General features: G+C 36.2%; 2 protein-coding genes across 2 annotated transcripts in view; one reads left to right on the top strand and one right to left on the bottom strand.

Annotated features, from left to right (window-relative positions):
* The window catches only part of ZBTB41 (zinc finger and BTB domain containing 41), a 49,803-nt gene extending 31,843 nt beyond the window's left edge, over window positions 1-17,960 (bottom strand). Inside the window, exons 1-5 of the mRNA XM_004028094.5 lie at window positions 17,752-17,960; window positions 15,883-17,119; window positions 8,172-8,379; window positions 7,182-7,251; window positions 4,718-4,865 (exon numbers count right to left, since the gene is read on the bottom strand). Of these exons, the coding sequence (XP_004028143.2) occupies window positions 4,718-4,865; window positions 7,182-7,251; window positions 8,172-8,379; window positions 15,883-17,002 (1,546 nt within the window). The 5' untranslated portion in view covers window positions 17,003-17,119; window positions 17,752-17,960. The remainder of the gene's footprint in view (window positions 1-4,717; window positions 4,866-7,181; window positions 7,252-8,171; window positions 8,380-15,882; window positions 17,120-17,751) is intronic.
* Window positions 17,961-18,024: 64 nt separating this feature from the next.
* The window catches only part of CRB1 (crumbs cell polarity complex component 1), a 277,370-nt gene continuing 272,169 nt past the window's right edge, over window positions 18,025-23,225 (top strand). Inside the window, exon 1 of the mRNA XM_055378481.1 lies at window positions 18,025-18,115. The gene's annotated coding sequence lies outside the window, so the exon portion shown is untranslated. The remainder of the gene's footprint in view (window positions 18,116-23,225) is intronic.

Below are 23,225 nucleotides of genomic sequence, written 5' to 3'. Positions count from 1 at the left end.
TACGTATTAACTTCATTTTAACAAATGAGGAAGCTGGAAGTCTGAGAGGCTGTTCCAGATCACATAGTAAGTGGCTAAGTCAGACTCAGAAAACAAGGCTGGCTAGAAAGTCTTCTACTTCCACTTCTACATCATGCCACACCTATTAAACTTTTTCTTGCTATCCATGAACATTAGATAGCAGGGTAGCTAAGCCTTACTGCCTAACATTTCTGGAACACCTCTCATTATTGGTATGCTGCAGCATGATAGAAGAATCTCTTAACAAGTCATAAAAATCTTCCAGTTCAACCACTTCTGAAGAATGCCCTCTTTAACAACTCTAATAGTTAGTAAGGTAAGTTCAGCATATGCTTGTATACTTGTATAATTTCACTGATGGGAAAGTAACTATTGTGTAAGACAAGTTACTTTAGTTTGTAAGTTCCAACACTTAAAAAGTTATTATAGTTCCCTCTGATGTTTCTACAAGGTAGGACCAAAAAGATTACCTAAAATTTTCAAATCAAAAAGAAGGAAGTGCACCAATTCTCCAATAAAAACTACTTTTTCTGGAACTAAACTCTAAAGAAATTTCTCCCATGAAACAGAATCATGAAAATGTCAACTACAGTTTGGTAACTATAAAAACTGTTTCTACATGATGGCTTCTTAGAAGTGCTGAAACTGAATACTATGAAAGAACAACTTAGTAAAGGCAATTTGGAGAGATTAAGCTTCAGGTAAATAACCTTCCAGCATATACTAGTCTTATATACTAGACTCACAAAGATTAAGAATCCCTTGTTGTGCAATAGTGCCTTGAAAGTATTTGAAGACAGCTGCTCTATCTTCCTTTCCCAGACAAAAAATTTCAAGGACCATGTTTTTCACATGATAAGATTTCAAGACTCTACATCACCAAAATTACCCATCTCTAAAATATATATTTGTCAATATCCATCTTAAATGTGGTATACAGAAATGAATGCAATTTTCCAGATCAATTCAAAATCAGACTATTATTTCCCTAATTCTGAAAAATACACTTTTATTAATATAGTTTAAAACTACATTTGTTTTGTAAATCATATCACATTATTGGTTCACACCATGTCCAAAAATCCTCTGCCTTTAAGATCATCTGTAAGTGAGTAGTTTGGATGATAAACTATTTTATAGTTCTTAAAGACTTAATGACTATAAGTCAGATCACTTCCTTACGTTTACAACTATTTATTTATTTATTTATTTATTTATTTATTTATTTATATTTTTGAGACAGAATTTCGCTCTTGTTGCCCAGGCTGGAGTGCAATAGCGCGATCTTGGCTCACCACAACCTCCGCCTCTTGGGTTCAAGCTATTCTCCTGCCTCAGCCTCCTGAGTAGCTGGGATTACAGGCGTCCGCCACCACGCCCAGCTAATTTTGTATTTTTAGTAGAGTCAAGGTTTCTCCATGTTGGTCAGGCTAGTCTCGAACTCCCGACCTCAGGTGATCTGCCAGCTTTGGCCTCCCAAAGTGCTGGCATTACAGGCGTGAGTCACCGCACACAGCCTAACTTTGTATTTATTCTTAATTAATTTTAACTTACTTTGTTTTGACCTATTGTACAGCATACAGATTTTTTAAATATGTTTATTTTCTAGTATACTAAATACCCTTGATAGCTTTATGACATCTATAAATTTCATAAGCAATGAAGTGTATATTTTTATCTAAGTTGTTAACAAAAGTAATGAACTGAACATGGAGAGGACCTCTACCTGTAATGACAAAATTCATTAGTGGGATTAACAATCATAAATTTACCAAAGTATACCACCATCTAGACCACAACTCTCCACCTTGGCCATAAGCATTAGGGAGGTAATTCATTAAATACTATAGCGCATTCCAAATATACTAAGTTTATTCTACTCCTTGAAAAATTATCTTTTTCCAAAACAAGAATGTCTCATTCTAAGCAATCACAAACCTATGCAACATCAACTATGAATAAATGCACAGTTTATGCCCACTGGCACATTTGTCACCAAAAAAACAAACCAAAAAAACCCCCCAACACACACAAAAAAACACATTTACACATCTCGAAGAACTGTGACATATACAGTACTCCTTTCAATTTATATGACTTTCTTTGCCTAAGCCAATACTCAAGGTTCACCAAGAGTAGTTCAACAATCCCCCAAAATGAAATATTTAGGTATAAATCTAACAACATAGGTACGAGATCTATATGAGAAAACTACAAAACTCAGATGAAAGAAATCAAAGAAAAACAAAATAAATGAAGAGATATCCCATGTTCATGGAAAGAAAGACTCAACTTCACAACATGACCTATACATTCAATGCAATCCCAATCAAAATCCCAGAAAGTCATTTTGTGGATATCAACAAACTGATTCTAAAGTTAATATCAAAAGGCAAAAGATCCAGAAGAGCCAACACAACATTGAAGGAGAAAAATAAGGTTGGAGGGCTGACATTACTTGGCTTTAAATCTTACTATAAAGTTACAGTAATCAAGACAGTGTAGTATTGGCAAAAATAAAAAATAAAAAAAATAGATCAACAGAACAGAATACAGAGCCCAGAAACAGACCTACATAAATATGGTCAACTAATCTTTCACAAAGAAGCAGAGCCAATACAATATAGTAAAGATAGTCTTTTTAAGAAATGGTCCTAGTACAAATGGATATCCACAGACAAAAAAAAAAAAAAATACATCTAGACACAGACCTTACATCCTTTGCAAAAGTGAACTCAAAATTAATCACAAAAATGTAGATGACCTTAGGTTTGGCAATGACTTCGCACAATCCGTGAAAGAAACAATGGATAAATTGGACTTAATTAAAATTTTCCTCTGTCACAGAAACTGTCAAGATGATGAAAAGTCACAGATGAAAGGAAATACTTGAAAAGAAATATCTGATAAGTGTTATCCAAAATAAACAAATAACTCTCAAAACTCAACAATAAGTAAGCAACTTGATTAAAAAATGGGCCAGCCAGGCGTGGTGGCTCACGCCTGTAATCCCAGCACTTTGGGAGGCCAAGGCGGGTGGGTCACCTGAGGTCAGGAGTTCGAGACCAGCCTGAGTAACCTGGTGAAACCCCGTCTCTATTAAAAATACAAAAAACTTAGCTGGACGTGGTGGCAGGCGCCTGTAATCCCAGCTACTCTGGAGGCTGAGGCAGGAGAATCACTTGAACGCGGGAGGTGGAGGTTGCAGTAAGCCAAGATTGCACCATTACACTCCAGCCTGGGCAACAGAGCAAGACTCTGTCACAAAAAAACAAACAAAAAAAACAAAAAAACAAAAAAACAAAAAATTGGGCCAAAGACCTAACAGACACCACACCAAAGATATACAGATGGTAAATAAACATGAAAAGATGCTCCACATTATATGCATCAGGAAAATGCAAATCAATGCAATGAGATACCACTACAAACCTATTACAATGGCCAAAATTTGGAACACAGAAAACACCAAATGCTGGCAAGAACATGAAGTGACAGACATTCTCATGGGAATGTAAAATGATACAACTACTTTGGAAGACAATTTGACAGTTTCTTACAAACTAATTATACTCTTACCATCTGATCCAGCCCATTTTCCTAGGTATTTAACCAAAGGAATTGAAAACCTAAGTCTACATAAAAGCCTACACAAAGATGTTTATAGCAATTTTATTTATAATTGCCAAAACTTGGAAGCAACCAAGATATCCTTCAGTGAGTGAATGGATAAACTGTGGTATATCCAGACAATGGAATAAAGTCCTCCCTAGGTATCCATGAGGGACTGGTTCCAGGATGGCCCAGGATACCAAAATCCATGGATGCTCCAGTCCGTTATCTAAGGTGGTGTAGTATTTACATGGAAACTATGCACATCATCCCATATACTTTAAATCATCTCTTGATTAGTTAATACTAATACAATGGAAATATGATGTAAATCACTGTTATACTATATTTTAAAATGTGTATTATTTTTTATTGTTGTATTGTTATGTTTTGTTATTTTTTTTTAATATCTCCAATCCACAGTTGGCTGAATCCACAGACATGGCACTTATAGATATGGAGGGCCAATTGTATCATTTAGCACTATACTAAGTGGAAGAAGGCAACCTGAAAAGGCAACACAGTGTATGATTCCAACCATATGACATTCTGGAAAAGGTAAAACTATTGAGACAGTAAAAAGATCATCAAATAGTAGATGAGGTATCTAAAAAAATGAACCAACAAACAAAATACAAAGGTCAGTGGTTGCCAGGGGTTGGTGTGGGAGACAGATGGAGAAGCACAGGGAAATTTCGGGGCAGTGAAACTATTCTGTATGATACTATAATGATACACGTCATTACAGGTTTGTCTAAAACAAGAGAAAATACAATACTAAGAGTGAACCCTAGTCTAAACTAGAGTCTTTGGGCGATTATGATGTATCAACGTAGGTTCTTCGATTGTAACAAACGTACCAGTCTGGTGAAGAACTGCTGATAATGGGGGAGGCTGTGCATATGTGGAGGCAGAGGGCATATGGGAAATATCTATTCTTTCCTCTCAATTTTGCTGTGAACCTAAAACCACTCTTAAAAAGTCTTTTAGAAGAAAAAGAGTAATTCAGCTATAGAAGGCTCCTCCAGCATGATGTGATAATTAAAATTGTCATGACTGCCTTAAGAAAAAGTAACTTGCTTACCCAGATGGAACTTTTCTTGATGCTTTAACCGAGCAAACCGTGATTTAAAATGTTCTTCACAATAGGTACACTTAAAAGGTTTATCTTGAGAATGTAGAATCATATGTTCCTCCAAGTGTGGTCTTCGAGTAAAAGATTTCTTACAAATCTAAATTAAAATGCAAACAAAATGTTAAGAGAACCTGAATTAAAAATTGTAATATTAAGCTTGTAATGAGAAAAAAAACATATGAATTCAATAAAGAGACTTTTCTCCCAACAGAAAACTTACAAAAAGTAGAACTAAATTCTAATTGTGCAGAAAAAAATGCTCTAGAGGAAGTAAGGAATGATTTTAAATTAGTACTAAAGGTAGCTGAATTTCAACTCTTTACATTTCTAGTAGGGATATAGAATAATCATACTATCTTAATTCTAGTCAGAATTTCTAAATCCATGAAACATATTATTTTTTAGTCACTTATGTCAGGAATAAAAGGTTTTTTCAGTGTTGCCATATATTTGAATAAGAATCTGAATAAGAAGGCACAGAAAAATTATTTTAAAATGTATCTCTTGAAGTGGTCAGTCTAAAAATTTGACATTCATCAGGTTTTTTAAAAGAGGTAGGCTGCTATAGTAACAGCACCAACAATAATGACATAGCACATACTATATATACCAGGCACAATGCTAAGTAATTCATGGATTATTTTTCTTGATTCTCACAATAATCCTGTGAGATAGATGCAATTGGCATTATTAACATTTTATAGCCAAGGATGATGAAACTTAGTAAGGGGAAGACACTATCTTATGCAGACTCAAATACTGTAATTAATAATTAACTTCAATTTCTAGAAGCTGAAATCAGAGAAATTGTGAGAAATTTGCTGTATATATAAATTGAATCTTGGATTAAAGAAGGCAAAAGTAACAGCTAGGGATGCCTTAAAAAAGATTCACCTAGGCTGGGCACAGCAGCTCACACCTGTAATCCCGGGAAGCACTTTGGGAGGCCGAGACGGGTGGATCACTTGGGGTCAGAACTTCAAGATCGGCCTGGCCAACATGGTGAAACCCCATCACTACTAAAAATACAAAAATTAGTTGGGCATGGTAGTGTGCACCTGTAGTCCCAGCTACTCAGGAGGCTGAGGCAGAAGAATCACTTGAACCCAGGAGGAGGAGGTTGCAGCGAGCCAAGATCACACCACTGCACTCCAGCCTGGGTGACAAAGCGAGACTCCATCTCAAAAAAAAAAAAAAAAATTAATGTAAATACTGAAAAAATAATTAGAGGTACTGTAGAATAAAGATGTCCATAAATACGATGGTACTCCTCCTGTTAAAAAATGGAATCTAATTCCCTTATCTACCCAGGTTGGAGTGATTTGTTTGGCCAACAAAATGTGGTAGAAGTGATTTTCAGAGACTTCTGAGGCTATGCCATAAAGTCTAATAGTTTTTATCTAGGTTTCTTGGAACACATACTCACTCTTGGAACTTAGTTGCTATGCTAGAAAGAAGCTCAAGAAGCCTCAAAAAAAGACCGAAGTAGAGAAGAACTAAGGTTCCTGGTAAACAGTCCTTGCTGAGATTCTCGCCAAGAACAAACACCAAGTGACCTGTCACATGGGTGGGCCACTTTGTTTTTTTTGAGATGGACTCTGGCTCTGTCGCCCAGGCTGGAGTGCAGTGGTGTGATCTTGGCTCACTGCAACCTCTGCCTCCCGAGTTCAAGTGATTCTCTTGCCTCAGTCTCCAGAGCAACTGGGATTACAGGCATGTGCCACCATGCCCAGCTAATTTTTTTTTATTTTTAGTAGAGATTGGGTTTTGCCATGTTGGCCAGATTGGTCTCGAACTCCTGACCTCAGGTGATCCACTCGCCTGGGACTCCCAAAGTGCTAAGATTACAGGCATGAACCACCATACTCGGCCTTGAGTGAGCCACTCTGGAAGTGTTCCCAGACCAGACCAGACCATGCAGTAGTTGAAAACAGCTGAGTGACTTCAGCTGACAACAAGCAGAACAGAAGAATTAACCTAGCAAATCCCTGCCCCAAATTTGGATTCCTAACACACAAAAGGGTGAGACATATCAAAATAGTTATTTAAGGCCACTAAGTTTTGAGATAGTTTATTATGTTAACACCACATACCCAGAAATGGGGGAGAAAGTCTAACATTTTATACTCTGTGCAACAGTAATGTCACAGTTTATATACATAACCATAAATACATGGTATGGTGATTACAATGAAAATAAAAACTAGGATTTCCACTGTTTAGGTCCATCATCTAAAAACTAACCTATACCAGGCTTAATTTACAAAATATATTAGAATAATTTTATATAAAAGGAAAATTCTAAAAGTGAGATAAGCTAAGTCACATTACTTTAAAACCTAATTACTTTACTTCCCCAAAAGACATTGCATTTACTTTGGTTTTCTAATTTGTTTTAATTAAAAACTCTTACATCACATTTCCAACTTTCACTCTTAGTCTTCTTAATGGAAATAAATTCTTGTGCATTTTCAGGATGAAATCTATCAGAGGAAAAGAAAAAGATTATTAGGAAAAGGTTATATTAGTTAAATCAATATTCCATGTGAATATGTTGACAGTAATTACCAGGATCAAGTACTGATTCCTTTCATAATGAGACAAGTAGGCACAGATGAGCTCTTTAAGAAGGTATCATTATCATTTTAATAAATGTATATGTATACCTAAGTTTATGCAGAAAAAATCAAATAAAAGTATAATCATCTTTTAAACACATTCAGGAACCTAGCTCTTTATAGAGAAACTGAAAGGTAATATACCTGATTTTTTTTAGTCCAGATTTCAGTAAGTTTAATTTTTAGAGTTAAATATATAATACTCTATTAAATATTATTTATCTCACAAACTGTTACACATTAAAGACAATGTTGAGTATAAGAATAAATTTCTTGACCGGGCGTGGTGGCTCATACCTGTAATCCCAGCACTTTGGGAGGTCAAGGCGGGCAGATCACTTGAGCCTAGGAGTTTGAGACCAGCCTGGGCAATACAGTGAAACCCAGTCTCCACAAAAAATACAAAAATTAGCTGGGCATGGTGCACGCCTGTAGTTCCAGCTACTCAAGAAGCTGAAATGGGAGGATTGATTGAACCCAGGAGTTAGAGGTTGCAGTGAGCTGAGATTGTACCACTGCACTCCAGCCTGGGCGACACAGTGAATGAAGCCCTACTTCAAAAAAAAAAAAAAGAGAAAGAAATTTATCAGAGTATAAAAACCACATATTTCTGAAGATAGACTTGCCAAAACCCAAGAAAGAAAACAGGATAATCAAAATACTGTATCTCAATGAATCTCCAATGAAAGAATTGGAGATAAGCACTTTATAGATGTGTTTAGCTTTCCACATATTTAAATTAAAAGGCACAATAAAGTATATTATGGAAGCAAGATAATACTTGCCTCTTAACATGCTTGGCTAAAGTCTTCTTGCTTGCATGAAGTTTATTACAATAAGGGCACTTGTGCTCCTTCTTATGAAATTCTGTTTCATTACTGTGCTTCTTTCTGTGAACAGTTAGGTTAGACTTTGTCGAATAGCGCTGGTGACAAATATCACACTCAAAGGGCTTCTCACCTGTGTGAACACGGGTGTGGCTCTCATATTTTCCTATAAAAAAAGAAAAATTAAAATTAAATTTAGTACATTTGCTATACTGTGATTGGAATTTGAGAGTGGAATAAAATCTCATGATAGCAAACTTATATACACATCCAAATCCACACACAAAACTAGAAAAAAGTTTATGTAAATTTCTACCTCTGATAAACCTAATGACTTACATTTTGGGCTTACTGTTCAAAGTATACTTTTCCTCAAAAACTTCAGTCATTAAAAAAAATTATTCATGATCACACATTTTAAAAATTAAGAGGTTTGATACATTTTCTGAAAACTGTTGGAAAATTCTCTGAAACTTAAATTTTTAAATGTATTTTTAAACTTAAAATTAACTTTTAGCAAAAGATCAATTCATCATTTAAGATTTATTATGTTCATATTTTCGGTATCTCTGTGGGTCCATACACCTGGATATGGATACTGGCTCTCTAAATAGAGGGTTACGTGACCTTGGACAAGTAACCTCTATATGCCTCAAATCTTCCTCATCTGAAAAACTGCGATAATAACAGAATTTACCTAATGGAACTGTTGTAATAATAAACAAATTCATACACATAATGCACTTACAACAGTGTCGAACACATAAGTTATCAATCACTGTTGTCTATTATTATTACTGGGTAATCTGTGTACTGTGAATGTGCACATCTAGTAATTTGAATTAGAAATTTTGAAATATATTTCCAAGCAAAAGGCAATAAAAATAGGAAAAAAAATCAACATGAAAGGTAACTCTTAATTAAAAACTTAGCTTTGCTCTCTCCTGAAAAATAAATGTATAAATAAATTTTTCTTCAGGTGAAAACTAATGTGAAAGTATAGCATTTCAGTCATATACTTTAAAAAGGATACATCCTATGTATAACATGAAAATTATGAAAAATCCAAAATATTCCAAGGCCACTGAGGAAAGATATAATCATAATTATGTGTCTACCAAATAAAATAAAATAAATTCACTAATTTAGTAAATATATATACAACTGATTTTATTAAGCAAGTAATATCATATTTTCTAAAAAATAATTATATTGCACTTATCACAATAAAAAAACTGAGGAAAGGAAACCAATGTATTTCCTTAAGGTAAGGGGAAGGATGTTAATCACAAGCAAAGAAAACAGAAGTATAATGAAAAATTAGGTATTTAGGTGTAGAACATAGTAATGGTATATGCATATCTGATATGCATATAGTCAGAAAACTCAGTCAATATTTAGGCATCTCCTAAATTAGCTGTGCGATTTTAATCAAGCTAATAATTTAACCTCTCTTTACTTGAGTTAGTAACACTTCATGGGGTTGTGAGAAGTAAATACGTTAACAAATACACATAACAACACTTAAAACATCCTGGCACAGCCAGGCACGGTGGCTCATGCCTGTAATCTCAGCACTTTGGGAGGCCAAGGTGGGTGAACACTTGAGGTCATGAGTTTGAGACCAGCCTGGCCAGCATGGCAAAATCCCAACTCTACAAAAAAACAAAAAACAAAAAAAACAAAAAAACAGAAAAACCCAGCACATAGTAAGCACTAATAAATATTAACTGCCATCATTATTATCATACAGGTTACTAGTCATAATATGGACATGTAGGTATACCTCAAATATAAACATGGATACATCTGATTTATGAATATCTGTTATAACAAATCAAACTAGGGTTTCAGCTCTCTGATAACATTGGATACACTTGGCTCTTTCCCCTTGCCACTGCTAAAATTGCTTAGTATCTCAGTTCCCTCTCTGCTACTGCTAGAGTATACTCAACCATTTACACATACATGTATACATCCTACCACCACCACCTCCCCCGCTGTGTTCAAGGAATCAGACCAAATACTGGGAAAAGACAGAGGTCACTATATGGGTTTTTAAGTATTCCTTTATTGTGAAAGTTTTCACATTTCAGTTTTAACTCACCTTTTAAATTATGTAAATAATCATACTGATATTTGAAAAACTGTAAAATCAAAAGTATACAGTCTGATTTTTTAATAACTAAACTTGTAAGTGATTTTTGGAACAGGTCCATTTTTAACTGGGGATTGACTGTGCATGTTTAGCACAGATTCTCAAGATTGAGAGACAACTTATCAACCTCCTAATGCTTAAATCTTCTCATCTTTCTTTTTTTTTTTTTTTTTTTTTTGAGACGGAGTTTTGCTCTTGTCCAGGCTGGAGTGCACTGGCGTGATCTCGGCTCACTGCAACCTCTGCCTCCTGGGTTCAAGCGATTCTCCTGACTCAGCCTCCTGAGTAGCAGGGATTGTAGGCACATGCTACACACCCAGCTAATTTTTTGTATTTTTAGTAGACACGGGGTTTCATCATATTGGTCAGGCTGGTCTCGAACTCCTGACCTCAGGTGATCCGCCCACCTCGGCCTCCCAAAGTGCTGGGATTACAGGCAGGAGCCACTGCGCCTGGACCTCATTTTTATTTCTAACAAAAGTAGCAGCATAATAAAAATCTTAAAGTATGAAAAATTTTTCAACAAATCATTTACTTGCTATGAAAATATCTTTGCTGAAAAGATGTTAAATTAACAATTAGCAGCATTTTCCCTCTATTTAAAATTGAGAATTTCTTCTATGCATGCAAATAAAAATTAAGTTACTTATAGCTAAATACTGAAGTCATTGAAATGGCAGTTATATTAAAAATTAAAATCACTTTGACTAGTAAGCTTCCATTTCCCTACAGACCAGGAGAGATAAAGATTTAAGCAAGAAAAAAAAAAGAAGAAGAAGAAGAAGAAGGAAGTTTGGGAATTTAAACTGAAATAGCCAAATTTAGAAAAATCTCATGATTTTTTTAAAAAACCATTTTAAATAAATTCAGCCAAATCAAGCAGACCAATGATAATACAGAAATTTGAGTAAGTAAAATAATTTTTTAGTTATTAATTCAAATTTTATGCACATAGGCTTTGCATGGCCTGTTATCGCCATGGATTTGAATTTCTGAACAAGAACAGGAAAGACAACTTTTGACGGAATGCTGGACCCAGAAGAGCTAGGTAGATCTCTACAGACTAGTGGGAAAATATATGTTAATCTTCGATTTTCATGTTTAAATCATTTGGTAGGGTTTTTTCTTTGTTTTTGTTTTGTTTCGTTTTGTTTTGTTTTTTGCCAGGGGGAGGGCACTCCTCAGCACAAACAGTAAACATCTACAATTGTTTCTCTACTTTTATGGAGTGGGGCATTCAATAATAATGTATAAATCAAAATGTTCACTTAAAACTTATCAAAGTTTCAATTTAAAAAACAGTATTCCTTCACAGAATATTAAACTAGACCCAAGCATTCCTGATCCTGAACAGAAAATACATAACATTTTATAACATAAGAAATTTTATCCACAGCATTTTTCTGAACTGAATCCCAATATGAATCATGTCTCAAATCAGAAGTCATAAATTAAAGATATTTTCACATGAACAAATTTGACCTTATACAGAGTTTATTCCCACATGGGTCATATAACATTACCAATGTTAGATTTTGTATGCAGTTTTTACAAAGAGAAATATCACCAGATGAGTTCATTATATATCTGATATTGCTACATCTTAAAATGTACCTTGAAATATTCATATGAGTTACTCTAAAGAATATGTAATTAAAATACTTAGCCTTAGAGAGTTGTGCCATTGTTATCACCCTTTTCTATTAAGAACTAAGTGGAATATCTGCACGATGGACTAGTCACATTTTTTTTAAAGGTATAAAACATGTTCTACCTCTAGAAGAGATTGTGAATTTAATCTAATGAAAGATTTTAGTTCTCTGTGGAAACAATAAAAAAGATGAATTATCCAAATTTTCTCTCTGACCCCATCTGTCATCTCCCTATTTTTGCCTGTTTATCCACTAGGTTTTTGGTATAAGGGGAAAGGTCAAAGGACTCTTATTTGCATGATAATTTGCTGAGAGGAAGACAGCCTGTAACCTAAGGAAAAATATAACTGGAAGAAAGGATAAAAGATGCAAAGTAATGGAATCAAATTAGTAGATTACTTATTGTGGAACTAATGGTTCCAGCAGAAGGTCTCAAAGCTTATGCATCTCTCAGAAACCCACCCCAAAGAAGCCAAGTTAGAAGCTTAAAGAAGGCTAATTGGCTTCTTACAAGCCCAAAGTCAAGCCAGATACCAACTTTTCAACTTAGTTCAAATAAACAAGTGCTTACTAAAAATTTATTTGAAATGACCTGAGATGTTACAAAGAATACTAGCCAAGAGTAAGATACATAACCTCCACGCTCACAATCTAAGACAGATAAATACCCCAAAATCTGGGTGGCATTTTAAAATTCTACAAAAGGAATGTGGATGATATGAGAATAATGGGAAGGTGGCGCTCGAACTCCTGTGTTGTTATTTTCTTAAATAAACTGTACTTCTAATAATAAAGATGGTAAGAGAGGACACTTAAGATACATGGATCTTCTGCTACATATTCTTTTCATTCTACCCATCACCAGTCTACTTAGTCTACATTCAATGTATTATAACTCTCTGCTTTACTCTCATTCTACATCCCACTCCCAACGCCACTCATCTTCCAAGTCTAAGCTACATTATCATTCTGGTCCTTTGCTATATGCTCCTTCTTGTCTCCCTGGCTCTTTTTTCATCTCTTTTTCCAATTTCCTTCTCCACACTGAAGCCACCATGATCTTTCTAAAATTCTTATAGGCCATGGTTTCCTTTGTAAAATTCTTTTCAACAGTCCCTATCACCTACTGAATAAAGTCTAGTCTAGTTAAATTAGATTGTCCAAAGTATACACCTCTGTAGAACATACAAGACATACGAAATCTGACCACCACTTTCTTGCCCACCTTCATCTCCTGTTATTTTCACTATGCCTCCCTGACCACCTTGAAACCACTCACACTTGAGCAATTTCCAGAATATAACATACCTCAATGCCTTTGAACATGCTGGTCCTTCTGTCTCGTAAACTGTTCCCTATTCTTTGAGTCTCAGCTCAAATACTATCTGCTCTGAGACACTTCTCCTGATTTCCTTAGTCTTCTATACTTATCCTGATAAAATTATCTTTATTGTAACATGATTGTGTTTTTTCATGTACCCATTAAACTCTAAGGTTCTTGATGACAGAGAATATATCATTTCATATTTGTTTAATAATGTTTGGCAGCTTAGAGACAATAAATATGCTAGAACACCTACATTTTGTGCAATATTTTAAGTGATTCCCTAGAATTACCCCCATTTAATCCTCGTAATAACCTTTCCCTACCCCATGAGAAGGTACTATTAGCATCACATTAGCATCATCTCACTTATGAGGAAACAAAAACACAGACAGGTTAAGTAACTCACCCAAGAACAGGATTCCAAAAAACCCAAGCAGTCTTATATTACTATAACTCCGGCTTTTTAACTAGCGATATATGAATAAGATATAGTTAGATATAGATATAGATACACTAAGGTAATAGAGATGAGAAACTACTGGTGAAAAGCAAGCAGCAGGGCTAAACAAAAAAGAGGAATGGGTAGAAGAGTGACATAATGTAAAATACATTCAGAAAGGTCAGTCAGAAATAAACCTACAATGTGACCTACTGATTCCCACAATTACCTGGGCTGAACTTGGAAAAAAAGGAAGGGGAAGGGGAAGGGGACAGAAGGGAGAGAGGGAAGGAAGGAGGGAGGGAGGGAGGGAGGAAGGGAGAGAGGGAGGGAGGAAAGAAGGAAGGAAGGAGCAAAATGTCCTCCTCTTAGTAAATCAGCACCTCAATCTTGAGCAGTGTTTTCCCAAATTGTGCAGAAAACTCTAGTTTCCTAGGATGCTCAAAGAAGTACCTCCAAAGTATCTTGCGGTAAAATGATTTAAGGAAATACTGGGTTAAGCAAAATCAACAGGTTTCTTTACTAAAGAATCGGGCAGTTAAAACCGATTGTGAATTATGTAGTTCCCAATCTTACTTGAACACAGAAGCCTTCTCTTACATAGCATGTCACGGGACTAATGTTCAGTGGGACAGTTTGAGATATTTGTGTTGCACCTACAATACCATTTGTGAACTCATCCCTATTCACTCATCTCCAAGTCAAATTAAGACAATTAAGGCAGAATACAGGAAGCATGCACTAAGAGTACAAAGTCTAAGAAGTCTATTGGAAAGATGCAATGTTCTCAGGTACTTCAACCCAAAAGCTGTTCTCACCTCTATACATATCTTCACAGTATTTGTTTACAGTTCTACAACAGCATTTTATCCAGTCTAACTTTAACAACTTACTTGTATACATATGCTCTTGGAATTGTTACTGAAGAAGTTATTTTATTCATGTTTACACACAGCCTCAGTTAAAATATTAATAATTATTAAATTAGATTGTCCAAAGTATTCTGATTCAGAGAGAAAATTATTCCAAAAAACATTATAAAAAGCAAAAAGCAGATGCCACTGTTATGTCAGCGTATAATGCAACATCTTTTTACAGCAAATGATCACCAATTCCTTATAAAACCAATTTCCGCCTATATCAATAACATAAGTAAGTTAACACTGTAAGACATATGGGGATATATTAAACTGGGTAAGTAATTTCTACCAGGTCAGATTGCACTAATTTTTTTTTATCATTATATGTGGTAGAATATATTTCACAATTTCATAACTTCAATTTACCTGGAAGCTTAATTGTTGCAACTGAAAAGTGTACATTAGAACAGTTCATCTCAGACACTTCCAAGAATTATCTTACCTAGCAAATATTAGACAACTTGAAATTAAACATGTACTGACATAAAACTTAAAGTGATAGACTACATTTCCTACAAATTCTTTTCTAAAAGAAAAAAAGTTGATGTATTCATTATTGTAACAACCAAAGCTTCTTGGCCTTTTGGCTAAAGTCACATGTATAATATAACCAGAGTGCTACTAACTAGGATACTACCTAAAGTCTCTATCTACAGTATTAAATTCCATTCATTTCAATTTTATCCTTCACCATAGTTTAATATAAAACATCCCCTTTCTATTAAATAGTGCTAGATACTGGAAAAGTGACAACATTTATAACTCATATATTACCATGCACGGGGAAAACAGTATACACATTATTAAATCTAATATAATCCACTTTTTTAATGAGTTAAAAATAGTATTTATCACTGGAATTAAACCGGCATACAAATCAAAGCTCTGCATGATAATTATTGACACTCTGGAGTCTTTCATAGCAAATACATGATCTAATGATGTGTCACTGGGACATGAAGAAAAGTAAAGGCTAATATAAATACTTAAATTAATTCCTGAATCACAACAACTTTAAAGTAACAGGATAAACACTATTGAAAACCAAGGTATTCTCCCTACTTAAGCAGTCTTTTTAGAAGTTACTTTCCAAGTTTAGTTTTTATTTATCACCTTTAAAATATCCATGAAAAGTAAGTGATTAGAGATAGAAAACCAGTTTTCTTTTCTTACCTATTCGGTCAAATGTTTTATCACATTTAGGACACTGCAATATTTTTTTGTTGCTGTTCTGAATGACCACTGGAGTTAACCCCTCATGAACATTTCCTACAGAATCACCCGCCTCAGGTTCTTCTTCTGCATCATTATGATCCTTTTCACTTTGTTCTTCAATGTCAGAGTACTCATCTGACATCTCCTCCTCTAGCTCATCTTCTTCAGCATTATATTCACTTCCAGGGTCCTCAGAATCATTTCTATCTGACTTTTCCTTATCAAAATTTTCTTGATTCAAATTGTCTGACCCATCACCACTTTCCTGTTCATCATCGCTGGTGTCATCAAACTTAACAGGGCACTTCCGATTCCTTTTTGATCTTCTTGCGGAGAAACTTCTCTCCAGCATTTTTAACCCATGTTTTTTCCCTAATAAAAGGGACCTATGGGTTTTAGCCAAATGATTCTCTAAAGACTTTTTATAACAAAAATGTCTACTACAGAATTTGCACTGATGATTATTTGATAGTCTTCCAGTTAATTCATTTAGTGTTTCTTCTGGTGATGACTTTTCAGTTAGCTCTGAATGAAAAGGGGCAACATTTTCGTTATTTAACAACTTCACTGCATCTATAATGTCCAAAAATTTTGCAGCCTCTAAAACAAGAGGTATTTCATATTTGTACACAAAAAATTCTGATGTGTAAAGAAATTCAAGCAAATGCTGAAAAACTGAATGTGTTACGTGATCCAGGGTGACAACATCAGTGCTTGGATTTTTGCTCAAACACGCATGAAAATAACTACTGCCGACAGCAACGACTACTTTATGTGCACTAAATTCTTTTCCTTCCACTATGATAAGCAAATCACAAAAAGATGGTTGCTTCTGCCTATCATCATTTAAATATTTTAGCAAATTCTTATTATACTGCAAAGAACTTAAAAGCTTTCTCTGATCTGGAGAGGGAGGAAGTTCCTGGTAACAGTGAAGAGCTTCAGGAGTTGGTCTTCCTGCAGAATGAGTATAGGTCACTTGGTCACACTCCACTGCAACATTTCCTTCTGAAGAATCTTTATGATAGCCTAGATGGATCTTCTCAAGATTTGAAGTAACCTTTCTCCTCTTCTTCATTGCAGTACAGCAATTTCAGAACAAGAAACTTCATAAGTGTCTTAAGTGATTTATAAAGGAAAACTAGATTGTCTTGGATAACAGCTTCTGAAGGGGCGTGCCCAAGGGTTTCATGGTCTGCAAAAGAGTGAGAACCACGTAAAATAACTCCATGGCAAAGCAATGCTAAATCAGCCAACGGCAATCATCAACGAATTCTTTCTAATTATAACTGAATGATGATAAAATCACAGCTTACACTCATTCGTGGCAAAGATTTTGGGGCGGAGAACAAGGAGGGCCGGGTTTAGAAAAGGCAGCCAACAAAAGAATAATTTTAAAGGAACCCAGGCACACCTTCCAGGCCTGATTCACGAACAGGGTGAAAATACCCGGGCAGAAATGGGAGAGATCTTCCAAGATCGTTGACGGTGCGGGTTGAGGAGGCTGAAGTCGTGGTTTAGGGGTGCTGGGATGGTGACAAAAAGGCCGTGGCGGCCGCGAGATCCGAGTCTCTCCATTAACATGCTTTCCTAGGGCAGGCAAGGCACAGCTCTTCAGGAATAGAGAGCGTCCCTCAGCCAAAGCCACCCGGTGAGAAACGGCCCCAGGAGGGGCGCAGAGCAGAAGTGGGGTCAACCAGAGGGACGACTAAAGGAAGCAGAAGAGCTTTCCCAGGCCCTGGCAAGGCGGAGAATGCGCTTGTAGTCGGCGATCCCGCTACCCTTCCCACCCAGTTTCCCTGGGAAAACGCCCCACAGATCCATTACCGGGAACCCAAGGCTCCCCCGCTGGCTCCCAGCAGCTGAGCTCCACTCTGGGCGCGCTCGCTCCTGCGCCTACCCACTTCCGGGTTCAGCCCCCCACCTCACCACCCCCTCCCCTCCCTCCGCTCCTTCCCCTCCCAGAGCTCCGCCGCCTCCGCAGCCACCGAACACGTCAACCGCTCGCGCAGCCTCCAAGCCCTCCTGAGAGACCTGCGCGCGGCCCTGCGCGAACGAGTGCGCATGTGCGCGCACGCCGCTTTACGCATGCTCCTTAAGTTCCCCGTGCTCCCTCGGAGACCCTAGCTACACACCGAATCCGTTACTCCGGGTTTTCGCAGTGGCTCGGTGGCCTACGCCGATCGAAACCGTGAGGCTTTTGCTGAGGGAGGGCAATGGGAGAGGGGAGGATGGACGCAGAGTTTAGAAGTAGTTTACCGAGGTGCAGTGGCACGAATGGATTTCATCCTCACTGGTGTATTTAATAGTTTGTAATCTACCAAACAGCAACTGCCAGAAGCCAGTCCCAGCTAACCTACTGGCGTGCACGAAAGAACCCAGCGATGCTGATCTCGTTTCGTTATTTTTCTGACTTAAACGGTTAAATCTAAACGCGATTACTAAGAAAAAAAAATTTATATCTATCATTGTACACAGAAAAAAAATAGAAAAATGTTTATATAAGCGTAAAGCTGGTAGGACAGGAAAGGAAGCCGAAACAAAAAGTAAAGAAAAATCCACAAGGACAACTTTTGGAGCTAGTGCCTGAGATTTTGGATTTCTGAGTCCCAGGAGGTGCTGATATCATTTATCTGAGGACTCGTATTATGAAGAGCAAGGTCCTAGAGCGTGTGATTTTACAGGCATAAGGAATATAAGATGAAGGCTGAGACAAAATAGGATGGGTGGCCTAATTCTCTTCCCCCACCCTCTCGTCCCTCCCATACACATATAACCTGACAACTAGAAGGGCAGCACTCCATGGAAGAACTCCTGCAGAGGTGGACTCCCCACCGGCAAACAGGAGGAGGCTATGAAGAAACTTGCCTGTCTCCGATTTTCTTGGGAATTGAAAAAATAAAATTTTTAAGCCTTTCATGAAAATTCCTAGCAAAAACTCACATTCACATGGATTTGCACAAAGATTCATATCACCTGTGAGACTCATCCCACAAAAACTAGCCACACTGAAAAGGGAGAAAAATGTAAAACCAAGATAGAAAAAGGATGGTAGTCTGCAGATATTGCAATTATCAGAAACAAGTATATTTAAAGAAATAAAGGAAAATGAAAAAATTATCAAAAATAACTAAGCAGATTAAAAGAATAATTTAGAAGTGAAAGCTATCATTATCTTAGTACTTAGAACGTTGATGGAAATGTGTTTTTATTAAAACAGAAGGGCTGATCCAAGATAGAAAAATATAAATCCAAAGAAATAGAAAAAATTCTGATAACAGCAAATAATGAAATAGTGAAATATACAATAAAGAGAACCAATAGAACAAAAATTTGGGTGTTGGGATATGTAAAGGTTTAGAAAATTTTGGAAAGATTTGATATTGCCAGTTTTACCCAACTCTTCAAAAAATTTAAAATGGGTGGCAGGGGCAGGTCACATCTCGTGAGACAAGCATAATGATTATACCCAAACTTGAAAATACGTTGCAGGAAATGAACATTATAGGTCAAACTCATAAAATTAGGTGCAAAAATCGTAGACCTACAAGTGATGTGTTTGTGGTGTGTGTGTGTGTGTGTGTGTGTGTGTGTGTGTGACGGAGAGAGAGAGAGATACAACTGAACTGGATTTAATAAAGGAATGAAAGATTTAGTTAGCATTTAAAAATAAACGTGTAATTCTTCGTATTAACAGAATGAAAGATGAAAACCATTGATCATCTCAATAGATGCAGAAAAATATTTGATAAATTTAACACATGATTTTTTTAAAATCTCAAACAAGGATTAGAAAATGGCTTAATATAAATAGAAGCTACTGAAAAATTTCTAAATGGAGCAAATATCACACTTAATGAAAGATTGAAAACTTCCACGGAATTTGAGAATAAACCAAGTATGCCTTCTATCATTACTTGACTTTTTTTTCTTTTTTTGAGACAGTCTCGCTCTGTCGCGCAGGCTGGAGTGCAGTGGTGCTATCTTGGCTCACTGCAACCTCCGCCTCCCGGGTTTAAGCAGTTCTCCTGCCTCAGCCTCAGCCTCCCGAGTAGTGTGACTACAGGCGCATGCTACCACACCGGGCTAATTTTTGTATTTTTAGTAGAGAGGGGCTTTCATTATGTTGGCCAGGCTGGTCTTGAGCTCCTGACCTCAGGTGATCCACCCGCCTTGGCCTCCCAAAGAGCTGGGATTATAGGTGTGAGCCATGGCGACTGGCCTACTTGACATTTTAATAGAGGCCTTACCTAGGAGAAATAAGCATAAGTAAGAAATAGAATGTATAAGTTTTGGAAAGGAAGACTAAAATTAATCATTATATGTTTTAAGTATGTTGGTGACATATTTAGATATTTAGAAAAAACGGTTTTAAATCCTATGGATTAATTACTTTTGACTTTAATTTCAATATGTTTGGGGGAACAGGTGGTATTTGGTTATGTGAATAAGTTCTTTAGTGGTGATTTCTGAGATTTTGGTGCACCCATCATCCAAGTAGTACACACTATACCTAATGTGTAGCCTTTTATCCCTCACCCCCCTCCCACCCTTTCCCTGAATCCCCAGAGTCCATTGTATTATTCTTATGCCTTTGCATCCTCATAGTTTAGCTCCCATTTATGAGTGAGAACATATGATATTTGGTTTTCCATTCCTGAGTTACTTCACTTAGAATAATAGTCTCCAATCCATGTTGCTGCGAATGCCATTATTTTATTCCTTTTTATAGCTGAGTAGTAATCCATAATATGTATGTATACTACAATTTCTTTATCTACTCATTGATTGATGGGCACTTGGGCTGGTTCCATATTTTTGCAATTGCGAATTGTGCTGCTACAAGCCTGCGTGTGCAAATATATTTTTCGTATAATGACTTCTTTTCCTCTGGGTAGATCCCCAGGAGTGGGATTGCTGGATTAACTGGTAGTTCTTTAAGGAATCTCCTCCGCTTTTCCATAGCGGTTGTACTAGTTCACATTCCCACCAGTAGTGTAAAAGTGTTCCCTTTTCACCATGTCCCAGCCAACATCTATTATTTTTTTTTTTTTTATTATGGCCATTCTTGCAGGATTAAGGTGGTATCACATTGTGCTTTTGATTTTTATTTCCCTGATCATTAGTGATGTTGAGCATTTTTTCGTGTTTGTTGGCCATTTGTATATCTTCTTTTGAGGATTATCTATTCATGTCTGTAGCCCACTTTTTGATGGAATTTTTTTCTTACCAATTTGTTTGAGTTCCTTGTAGATTCTGGATATTAGTCCTTCATCAGATGTAGAGATTTCGGAGATTTTCTCCCACTCTGTGGGTTGTCTGTATACTCTGCTGATTGTTTCTTTTGCTGTGCAGAAAATTGTACTTTAATTAAACCCCATCTATTTATCTTTGTTTTTGTTGCATTTGCTTTTGGGTTCTTGGTCATGAAGTCTTTGCCTAAGCCAATGTCTGTAAGAGTTTTTCCAATGTTATCTTCTAGAATTTTTATGGTTTCACGTCTTAGATTTAAGTCTTTGATGCATCTTGAGTTAGTTTTTTTATAAGGTGAGAGATGAGGATCACCTCCTTGGTTTGGTGTATTCCTAAGAATTTTATTTTTTTTTTGCAGCTATTGTAAAAGGGGTTGAGTTACTGATTTGATTCTCAGCTTGGACGCTGTTGGTGTATAGCAAAGCTACTGATTTGTGTACATTAATTTTGTATCCTGAAACTTTGCTTAATTCATTTATCAATTCTAGGAGCTTTTTGGAGTAATGTGTAGGGTTTTCTAGGTATCATATCATCAGCAAGCAGCAACAGTTTGACTTCTTCACTGATTTGGATGTCCTTTATTTATTTCTCGTCTGATTGTTCTGGCTCGGACTTCCAGTACTGTGTTGAATAGAAGTGGTGAGAGTGGGCATCCTTATTTTGTTCCAGTTCTCAGGGGGAATGCTTTCAACTTTTCCCCATTCAATATAATGTTGGCTGTGAATTTGTCGTAGACAGCTTTTATTATGTTAAGGTGTGTCCCTTCTATGCCGATTTTGCTGAAGGTTTCAATCATAAAGGGATGTGGGATTTTGTAAAATGCATTTTGTGTGTCTATTAAGATGATCATGTGACTTTTGTTTTGAATTCTGTTTATGTGGTGTATCACATTTATTGACTTGCGTATGTTAAACCATCCCTGCATCTCTGGTATGAAACCCATTGGATCATGGTGGATTATCTTTTCCATATGCTGTTGGATTTGGTTAACTAGTATTTTGTTGAGGATTTTTGCATCTGTTTTCATCAGGGATATTGATCTGTAGTGTTCTTTTTCTGTTATATCCTTTCCTGGTTTTGGTATTAGGGTGATACTGGCTTCATAGAATTATTTAGGGAGGATTCCCTCTTTCTCTGTCTTGTGGAATAATGTCAATAGGATTGGTACCAATTTCTCATTCAATGTCTGATAGAATTCAGCTGCGAATCCATCTGGTCCTGGACTTTTTTTTTTTTTTTTTGTAGGCAGTTTTTAAATTACCATTTCAATTTCACTACTTGTTATTGGTCCCTTCAGAGTTTCTAATTCTTCCTGGTTTAAACTGGGAGAGTTGTACATTTCCAGGTATTTATCCATCTCCTCTAGGTTTTCTAGTTTATGCACATAAAGATGTACACAGTAGCCTTCAATTATCTTTTGTATTTCTGTGGTATCAGTTGTAATATCTCCCATTTCATTTCTAATTGTGCTTAATTTGATCTTCTCCTTTTTCTCGTTTAACCTCCTCACTAGCGGTCTATCAATTTTATTTATCTTTTCAAAGAACCAGCTTTTTGTTTTATTTATCTTTTGTATTTTTTTGTTTCAATATCATTTAGTTCTGCTCTGATCTTTGTTACTTCTTTTCTTCTGCTGGGTTTAGGTTTGGTTTGTTCTTGTTTCTTTAGTTCCTTGAGATGTGACCATAGATTGTCTATTTGTGCTCTTTCAGACTTTTCGATGTAGGCATTTAAGGCTATGAACTTTCCTCTTAGCACTGCTTTTGCTGTATCCCAGAGGTTTTGATAGGTTGTGTCACTGTTATTGTTCAGTTCAGAGAATTTTTAAATTTCTATCTTGATTTCATTGTTGACCCAATGATCATTCAGGAGCAAGTTATTTAATTTCCATGGTTTTGAGGGTTTCTTTTGGAGTTGATTTCTAATTTTATTTCACTGTGATCTGAAAGAGTACTTTTATAATTTCAGTTTTCTTAAATTTATTGAGACTCATTTTGTGGCCTATCATATGGTCTGTCTTGGAGAATGTACCATGTGCTGATGATATA

The sequence above is a fragment of the Gorilla gorilla genome, chromosome 1 (genome assembly GCF_029281585.2).
Source record: "Gorilla gorilla gorilla isolate KB3781 chromosome 1, NHGRI_mGorGor1-v2.1_pri, whole genome shotgun sequence".
NCBI classification, from domain to species: domain Eukaryota; kingdom Metazoa; phylum Chordata; class Mammalia; order Primates; family Hominidae; genus Gorilla; species Gorilla gorilla.
The sequence above is the reverse complement of the archived record's forward strand: the minus strand, read 5'-3'. Positions and strand labels throughout refer to the sequence as shown.